Here is a 9,708-nt window from a genome sequence, read left to right as displayed (position 1 = left end):
TTATTATTATACTAGTTTATTTATAAAATTCAAATATGGTGTTTCCCAGAACACATTCTTCCAATTTCCCTCACCGCCCCCAACCCATCAAATTTTACAACCCTATGATTAATTCTCCCTTCCCCGTGCACATCCATATCCCTTTGCTTTCATCCTCCTCCACCCCGAATCCTTATACTCATTCTACAATAATGAGTCCTTGTGGGACTGATTTAGTTCACTCAGAATAATGCTCCCCAGTCCCTCCCAAGTTAGGTTATAACTGACAAAATCATTCCTCTTACGTACTGCATAGTATTCCATTGTGTGGATGTACCATAATTTCTCAATCCATTTGTTTGTTGTTGGACATCAAGGCTGTTTCCGTGTTCTTATGATAGTGAATAGCTATGATCACTGGTGTACAAGTGGAATAGCTGAATCATATGGAATTTCTATGTTGAACACTGGTGTACAAGTCTCCATTTGTGCCTCACTTCTCATTTTCTCAGGGTGTAATAGCTGGGTCATACGGAATTTCTATGTTCAGTCTTTTGAGGAAACGCCATATAGCCTTCCAGAATGTTTTTACCATTGTACAATCCCACCCACAATATTTAAGAGTTTCTCTCCACATCCTCTCTAATATTTATTACTTGAAGCCCTATTAAACGTTGCTACTGTTACTAAAGTGAGATAGTGTCTCATTGCAGTTTTAATTTGCATCTCTCTTATTGCCAGTTATTTTGAGCATTTCTTCATGTGTCTGTTGGTCACCTGAATGTCTTCCTTAGTGAAAATTCTTTGCATGTCTTTTGCCCAATTTGTAATTGGGTTATCAATCTTTTGCTTTTGGAAGCCCATGAGTATTCTATAAACTTTTGTTATGAGACCCTTTTCTGAGATGGTATTACCAAATGTTTGTTCCCAGTCAGTAGACTTTCTTTTTATCCTTTTGGGAAAAGTTTTTTGTGAGAACAGAGATTTAGTCTTTAGAAAGTTCTGTTCATCAATTTTATCTAAATTTTATCTAAATTGTGCATTTCTGACTGTGTTTGGCAGTCTCTTTATACCATAGACTAGGCCATCTAAGCTTGATCCCAGTTTGTCTCTTATGAACTTTATAGATTTTGGCTTTACTTCCGGGTCTCTGATCCATCTTGAGTTGGTTTTTGTATATGGTGTTAGATGTGGATCCTGTTTCAGCTTTCTGCAGATATCAGTCCAGTTTTACCAGCACCATTTGTTGAAGAGGTTGCCATTTCCCTACTTGATAAGTTTTCTTTCCTTGTCAAGTATCAGTTGACCAATGGGACAGAATTGAGAGCCCAGAAATAGACACAACACCACATAGATAGATAGCTGGGTTTATTTCTGGGTTCTCAATTATATTCCATTGGTCTATGTGCTGTCATTGTACCAGTACATGCTGTTTTGTTACTACTGCTGTGTAGTAGGTTTTGAGGTTAAGGAGTGTTATGCCTCCCACTTCATTTTTTTTAGTAGTGCTTGCTTATTCAGGGCCTTTTTCCTCTCCAAATAAATTTGACAGTTTCCCTTTCTATCTCCTTGAAAAATGGATTTGGTATCTGTTTTGGGATTGCGTTGAACATATAGATTACTTTTGGTAGGATTGTCATTTTCACAAAATTGAGTCTTCCTACCATGGAGAGGGTACATTTTTTCATTTATTTAGGTCTTTTATTGTGTCTTGAAGAAATGTTCTGTAGTTTTCCTTGTACAGGTCTTTTGTATGTCTAGTTAGGTTTGGTTCACTCCCAAGTATCTCAATTTGTGGTTGGCTGAATGGTATTGCTTTGTTAGTTTCCTTCTCCATGTTTTCTTTGTTACTGTAGAGGAATCCAATTGGTTTGTGTATATCAATATTGTATCCTGCGACCCTACTAAATTAGTCCACTAACTCTAACAGGGGTTTTTGTTGTTGTTGTTGTTGAGTCCTTGGGGCTGTCTGTGTACACTATCATATGATTTGCATAAAGCAATAGTTTAACCATCTCTTTGCTGATCCAGATGTCTCTCATTTCCTTCTCTTGCCATATTGTCCTGGCAAGCACTTCTAATGCAATGCTGAATATAAGTAGTGACAGTGGAAATCCTTCTCTGGTCCCTGTTCACAAGGAAAATGCTTTTAGTGTTTTTCCAAATTAAAAGACATATGGTTATGGAAAAGTATGCTCTTAGGAACCTCTCCAAAGGAATGAAGAGCAATGGTGTCACTCTGGAGACTAAGGTGCACCTGATACAGGCCATGGTCTTTGCAATCATTTGCCATGTGTCAGAGACTTGGCCAATGACAAGGGAGGATAGAAGGAGATTTGATGCCTTTGAGCTGTGTGGTGTTGGAGAAGTTTTTTGAATATGGACCGCTAGGAAAACAAACAGGTTCATCCTAAAGAGGATTAAACCAGGCTCCTCCTTGGAGGCAAGGATTCTGAAGCTATGTCTGACATACTTTGGACGTGTTGCAAGGAGGAACCAGTCCTTGGAGAAGGAAGTCATGCTTGGGAGGGAGGAGGGACAGCACAGGAGAGGAAAACCCTCTATGATGTAGATAGATTCAGTGACTGGGGTAATGAGGGTAGGTGTGTCAGAGACCTGTTGTACATAGGGCGGCTATGAGTAGGAGGCGACTCGACTGCACATAACAGCAACATCATTGAGAGTTATATTTGCTCTTGGTTTTGCATGTATACTTTTTAATATATTGAGGAAATTTCTTTCTATTCCAATTTTGCTGAATGCCTTAATCAGGAAAGGGTGTTGGTTTGTTTGGTTTGGGTTTTTTTGTTTTGTTTTGTTTTTGTTTTGCCACATGCTTTTTCTGCATCAATTGCTAAGATCATATTGTTTTTGTTATTTGATTTGTTAATATAGTCAATTATATTGATTTTTTTTCTTATGTTGAACCATCCTACCATACCTGTTATCCTACTTGGTCATAGTGAACTATTTTTTTTATGTGCTTTTGGATTCTCATGTGTAGGATTTTTTTAAGGATTTTTCCTTGTTTCTGATCCATGTTCATGATCCATATTCATGAGAAATATTGGTCTCTAGTGCTTTTTTTTTAAATTTCTTTGGTTTTTGCCTGATATTAGGGTTATGCTTGCTTCATAGAATGTCTCTAGGAGTGTCCTCTTTCCGGTTTTTTTTTTTTTTTTAAATAAGTTGAACTGGTGATAAATCTTCTCTGATGTTTAAAACCAACAATTTTGATATTTTATTCTCTAGTCTTTGAGTACAAGCAAATACTGTAGTCTTAGTATGAGAGAGATAGTACTCCAGATTACCAAAAGACTGATATCACTTTTCTGCCTAAAAGTGAAAAGAATTACAATTAATCCTGATTTGTGTAGGTACCCTGTGGACTCAAATAACAGGGGTTTATTTGGGTTTTTTGTTTTTTGTTGTTTTTTTTTTTTAGTTCATACAGCCTTGTGTAGGAGTTTTCTGTAGTTGCACTGTTCATTCAAGGACAGTACCTCTCTGGTGATTTGACTCCACCAACTGTTTTGTAGAAGACAAATAGGCAGTTTCCTTTCATGTGACTTAGAGTTTCTGAACATCCCACTGGAGGATTAGCTGCAAATTGGTTCAAACTGGATGGCAAAGAGTCCCCGTTTTTAATATAACCTTGTGTAGATCAAAATGTGATCTTAATGTTTGGGACATTGGAAGGGTAATATTTATCATTCTTTAACAATATTTAATTTAAAATTTTGGTGGCATCATTTTTCTGTGTAAGGACTGAGATAGTTTAAGGTTGTTATACTTAACTGTTGAAGCAACCATGACTCATAGGGGCCCCGTGAGCAGCAGATCCAAACCTTGCCATATCCTGTTCCATCTTCCTGATCTCCACCATGCTCAAGCCAAGTGTAAAGTCATTGTACCAAAAGCAATGTTTAAATGTGTCATTTCATTCTGGAAGAATGTGACTATTAATATGGCAGATTTCAAAAAGTTCTAGTTATTAATAAAATGTAAACATTATTAAAGAAAGAAAGAGGTGCATGTATTACAACCCTTTGTAGATAGAATGTGACTCTAGCTTTCAAGTTTGTTTACCTGTATAGTAGAGTACAAAGAGACAAAGGCTATCTAAAAATCAGGTTCATGGAACTGCTACATAAAGAAAGGCACACCAATATTAATGAGATTTTTCTTTCCAGTTATCAGGAAGCATGAAAACATTGTCACATCTGAGTAAATATAACTTTTATTTACCAAATTCTGAGTAGATGATTTCTATTCACTTAAATATTTCCATGGTTTTTATAATATGTCAAGGAAACCAAAATTCTTAAGACACTCTCCATTCACTCCCAAGTTAGGTAATAATTGACACAATCTTTATTCCTGCATGCTGTGTAGTATTCCATTGTATGAATGTACCATAATTTCTCAATCCATTCAATTATAGTTGCACATCTGGGCTGTTTCCATGTTCTTGTAATAGTGAATAAGCTGCCATGAACACAAGTCTCCATTTGTGCCTCAGTTCTCATTTTCTCAGGGTATATTCCAACAGTGGAATAGCTGGATCATATGGAATTTCTATGTTGTCTATTGGACCTTTTTGTTAGAGTACAATGAAAAATCAGCAGTTCAAGTCCCTCAGTCACTTTTCAGGAGCATGATAAGTAATCTACTCCTGAAAGACTTACAGCCTCAGAAAATGGTCAAAGTGTCACCATAAGTCTGAATTGACTTGACAACAATGAGTTTAGAAAAGAGTATAACTTCTGCATAGGGTTTCCATTGCTGTAAATATTTCTGGAAACAAACTGCCTCATCTTTCATTTGCAGAGTAGTTAATGGTTTAAAATTACTGACCTCTTTCTCAGCTGCATGGTGCTTTTACCATAATGCTACCAGAGTGATCCTGCCATTGTTGTTGTTAGGTGCCATCAGGTTGACTAAGACTCATAACAACCCTATGTACAACAGACCTGTACTTGGCCCTAGTCTGCGTTACCCTCATGACCTCTGATCAAGCCCATTGTTAGAGTCACTGTGTCAGTCCTTCCTGTTGAGTGTCTTCCTCTCATTCTCTGACCCTCTACCTTTCCGAGCATGATGTCTTTTTCTAGGGACGGTCTCTCCTGATAAGATGCCCACAGTAAGTGAGATGCTTTGCCTCTATGGAGCAATCTACCTGCACTTTCCCCAAGACAGACTTGTTTGTCATTTTGACTGTTCGTGGGATGTTCAGTCCTTTTCTCCAACACCACAATTCAAAAGCATTGATTCTTCTTCTGTCATATTTATCCATTGTCCAACTCTCAGATGTGTAGAAAACAACTGAAAAAAAATGGCTTGAATCAATACACCTTAGTCTTTAAATTGACATCATTGCTTTTTAGCACTTTTGAGAGGTCTTTGAAACAGAATTTGGCAATACAACGTGGCTTCTGATCCTGCCATTAGTATATTGTTGTTGTTAGATACCATACAGTCAAATATGACTCATATAGACCTCAAGAACAACATATCTAAATTCTGTGTCACTGCTGCAGTCACTCTGTCTCACTGAGGATCTTTCATTGCCCATTAGTACAGCCATATTTAATTGTGTATTTACATGCATTTCTACTCTACAGATATATATGAAAGACAAGACTAAGATAAAGTCACATCCAATTCAGAACAGCATAGAAATAGAAGACCGTGACTTGGATCAGACTCACCTTGGTCTATAGACTGACATCATTGCTTTTCAACACTCTGGAGAGGTCCCTGACAGCGAAATTTTCTAATGCAGTTTTTCGTTGGTTTTGGGGTTTTTGTTTTTTTCTTTTTTTATTTCCTTACTGCTGGTACCAAGAGTGTTGATTGAAGATCCAAGCAAGCTGAAATTGTTAAAATAACCTCAATCTCCATTAATCTTGTAGCTGCCAATTGGCTCAGTAACAAGAATCTTTGTTTTCTTGATGTTTTGAGCTTCAATCCATATTGTAGAGTGCGCTCCTTGACTTTCTGCAGCATTGCTTCAGGTCCTCCTCAGTTTTGGCAAGCAAGGTTGTGTCATTCCCATAATGTTGATTGCTGAGGAGTTTTCCTCCAGTTCTGATGCAGCATTGCTACCCGTGTAGTCCAGCCCCCGAAAAGATCTTTTCCACACACAGATTGAAAAGATATGGAGACAGGATTCATTCCTGATACATGACTGCTTCCTGGACCAAGTATAGGTTTTGCATGAGCACAATCAAGTATTCTGTGAATCCCATATTTATTTTTTTTTTTGTCACTGTTAGCCACTTTGAGTTGTGGTGCTGGAGAATAGTATTCAACATACCATGGAGTGCCAAAGAGATCTAACAGGTTCATCATGGAGAGGATAAAACCAAGTTGCTCTTTGGAGGCAAGGATTTTTAAGTTCAATCTCACATACTTCTGGCATGTTACTAAGAGGGACCAGTCCCTGGAGAAGGACATCATGCTTTGAAAGGTAGACGGTCAACACAGGAGAGGAAGACCCTGGATGAGATGGATTAACCCAAGTACTAGGGCAATGGGGGCAGGTGTGTCAGAGACAGTGAGATTGGCTCAAGATGGGGCAGGGTTCAGAGCTATTGTACATAAGGTCACTGTGAAGCACAGATGACTTGAGGGCACATAACAATACAACAACTCAGAATAGCCTTTGTTTCTCTTTCCTCCACAATTATTTCCAACTTCTTTTCTTGGGATCAAAAATAAAGGCAAAAGTTTTAAAATTCTCAAAGAGGTATCTTCTTCAGGTTCTAATGTTTGCTGCCACTGTGTGCATTTAACTGTATGAAATAATAGATATGAAAAAACTGAAAATAAACTATGAATATACTTCAGATCTGTTTTTGCCAATTAATGTTTTTCAGCCATTGATCTTATCAATAATTTGCTGCAAGTAAAAATGAGAAAACGCTACAGCGTGGATAAGACTTTGAGTCATCCTTGGCTACAGGTAAAAGAAAAATCAATCATTGTTATTTTCTCTGTTTGAATGAGTTTATAAATATTTATAGCATTTTATAGTCTATATAAAGTCTCATAGTTTTAAAAATGTAATTAGTCTGTTATCAGTATGTTTTCAAAATGTTTTCAGTTCCTTGGTTTTTAATAACAGTTTTTCTAAATCACTCTATCTACCAGGAGAATTTGACAGGAGAAAAACACACACACAAAGATAGGGGTGGGGGATCATAACAGAAATCAAAAGACCAGATTTCGAAAGCATCTGTATGTATAATCCTGATAAATGTCCAAATAGATGCCCATCTGGTCATCTTGCAAGCTATGATTATAAATCCTAGGCTTTTATTCATAGAACAAATGCATAGCAAATATGAAATATATGCATGTACTCGTGTTCTCATATTATTTTCACATTGCATTTAAAGGTTAGATAAATGATATCTATATTACTCTGAATTACTAAAGAATTTTTTGTACATGTTAAAGTTCAAAGCAATACCAGTATTCTTTATTGCTTGATAACAAGTGCTATTTGCCCAGGCTTTGATTCTTTTTACCAATAAATAATATGCATTTGCAAAGGTTGAGCAAATAGGATGTCTTTGGTGCTGATGCTGTCACTTCAGCACAAGCCAATGAAGACACAGCACTGTTAGAGTTGAAGAGAAAAGGGTAACTCATGGATAATGGAAATTGACAGTTTACAAAAAACAGCGTGTTGCGTTTTAATGATCTCTCTAATAATGCTTCACAATTTTGCCTCAGGATTATCAGACCTGGTTAGACTTACGGGAGCTGGAGCGTAAAACTGGGGAACGGTATATCACCCACGAAAGTGATGACTCGAGGTGGGAGCAGTATGCCAGCGAGCAGGGGCTGCAGTACCCCACACACCTGATCAACCCGAGTGCTAAGCATAGCGACAGTCCTGAGACAGAAGAAACAGAGATGAGAGCCCTCAGTGAACGTGTCAGCATCCTCTGAGTTCCATCCCCTATAATCTGTCAAAACACTGTGGAATTAATAAATACATACGGTCAGGTTTAACATTTGCCTTGCAGAACTGCCATTATTTTCTGTCAGATGAGAACAAAGCTGTTAAACTGTTAGCACTGTTGATGTATCTGAGTTGCCAAGACAAATCAACAGAAGCATTTGTATTTTATATGACCAACTGTGTTGTATTAACAAAAGTTCCCTGAAACACTAAACTTGTTATTGTGAATGATTCATGTTATATTTAATGCATTAAACCTGTCTCCACTGTGCCTTTGCAAATCAGTGTGTTGTGTTGGTTTGTTGTTGTTTTTTTTTTCTTACTAGAATCTCCTTTTGGTAAGAAAGAGAACCTGCCCATGGAATATTTCTATTTTGTCTGGCCCATTGGTGATGTTATTGTAAGCAAACTCTTGAAGAGTAGATTATTACCAGTGTTCTGTGAACAATTTCAAAACTCATATGGAAAAATTAACTGATGATGGGAAGAATGGATACACAATTCAAAGTCTAAATGCATGAGAGTTTTATTGTTTAGTTTCAAGTCCTTTGCCTGCCTGTCTGGTGTGCCTTGTATATTTAAGATCGAGTAAATGCACCTAGGCATGCAGGATCTACTGCTCTTAAGCCTAAATGCCTTAGAAATGTAAATTGCCATGTATAACAGATACATTTCAATCTTTCTTACAATACATTCCCAGCTGTACTCTGGAAAATCAGCAGCTAAGCAACCTTTTGCCTTTGTGTATTTTTCAATAATAAATGAATATTCTTCTCAAATTATGTGTCCATCTGAGTGATTTCTTTTGATTTTAAGCTCATACTGGGGATTTACTTAAGAGTTACCTGTTCAAGAATCTTTTTTTTTGCGGGGGGGGATAGGAGTAAACACAACCAGTGGAAGCCCTCAATGAGATGGATTGATGCAACTGCTATAATAGTAAACTGGGCTTACCAGCAACCATGAAGATAGTTCAGAATCTAACAACAGTTTTTTCTGTTATATAGATTTGTTGTTGTTGTTGAGTACTGTCAAGTCAGAACCAACCCCTAGCTGACCCTCCAGCAAATTTTCAAGGCAGTAAATTGCACACAAGGAGATTGCCCATCTTTCTCCTGTGGAGCAGCTGGTGGATTCTGTGTACCTTTAGATCAGCAACACAATTCTTAAGCCACCAGAGCTGCATAATCAGGAACCTCATAGAGAAGAAGATCAAGGTTGCCATTTATCGAAGCTGACTTGAAGGTAACTAACAACAGTGGCAACTCAAGAAATGGATAATAGTTTCATATCCAAAAACTTGGTTTTATTTATTCTGAAGCTGTGAAAATGTATTTCAAGATGTAATCGTCCCATTGTATCTGGTGAACCATCTACTATTAAATAGAAGATTTTCAAACCAAACATAATAATTGAAGGCTTAAGAAAGAATATTGAAAATTGAAAATAAAGCTTCCTGATTTAGTTGGTATAAGCCAAGGCTTTATTAAAATTAGAACTCCGGTTTCTTTTCCTTTTGTCTGAACTAGAAATTGTCAGTAACAAAAGCACAAATATTGCCAAATAGTCCCTGAAAATAAATCCAACTGATGTGAACTTCTTCAACCCAGGGGAGAGAAAGCTAACTTGGACATGATGGATTTTAGGTATTTGCAATGGGTAATGAAACATGTTTGGGGTTTTCTTGTTGTTGTTTTTGGGTTTTTGTAGCCAAATGACATATCATGTAGCTAAAAAATAGAATAAATTCTTGG

General features: G+C 37.1%; 1 protein-coding gene across 1 annotated transcript in view; it reads left to right on the top strand.

Moving 5' to 3' along the window:
- The window catches only part of PRKD1 (protein kinase D1), a 483,556-nt gene extending 475,615 nt beyond the window's left edge, over positions 1-7,941 (top strand). Inside the window, exons 18-19 of the mRNA XM_006889992.1 lie at positions 6,861-6,946; positions 7,723-7,941. Of these exons, the coding sequence (XP_006890054.1) occupies positions 6,861-6,946; positions 7,723-7,941 (305 nt within the window). The remainder of the gene's footprint in view (positions 1-6,860; positions 6,947-7,722) is intronic.
- The last annotated feature ends 1,767 nt before the right edge of the window (positions 7,942-9,708 follow it).

The sequence above is a fragment of the Elephantulus edwardii genome, unplaced genomic scaffold, assembly GCF_000299155.1.
Source record: "Elephantulus edwardii isolate Elephantulus edwardi_28Jun2011 unplaced genomic scaffold, EleEdw1.0 scaffold00084, whole genome shotgun sequence".
NCBI lineage: Eukaryota > Metazoa > Chordata > Mammalia > Macroscelidea > Macroscelididae > Elephantulus > Elephantulus edwardii.
This window is presented reverse-complemented; position numbering and strand designations above follow the sequence as displayed.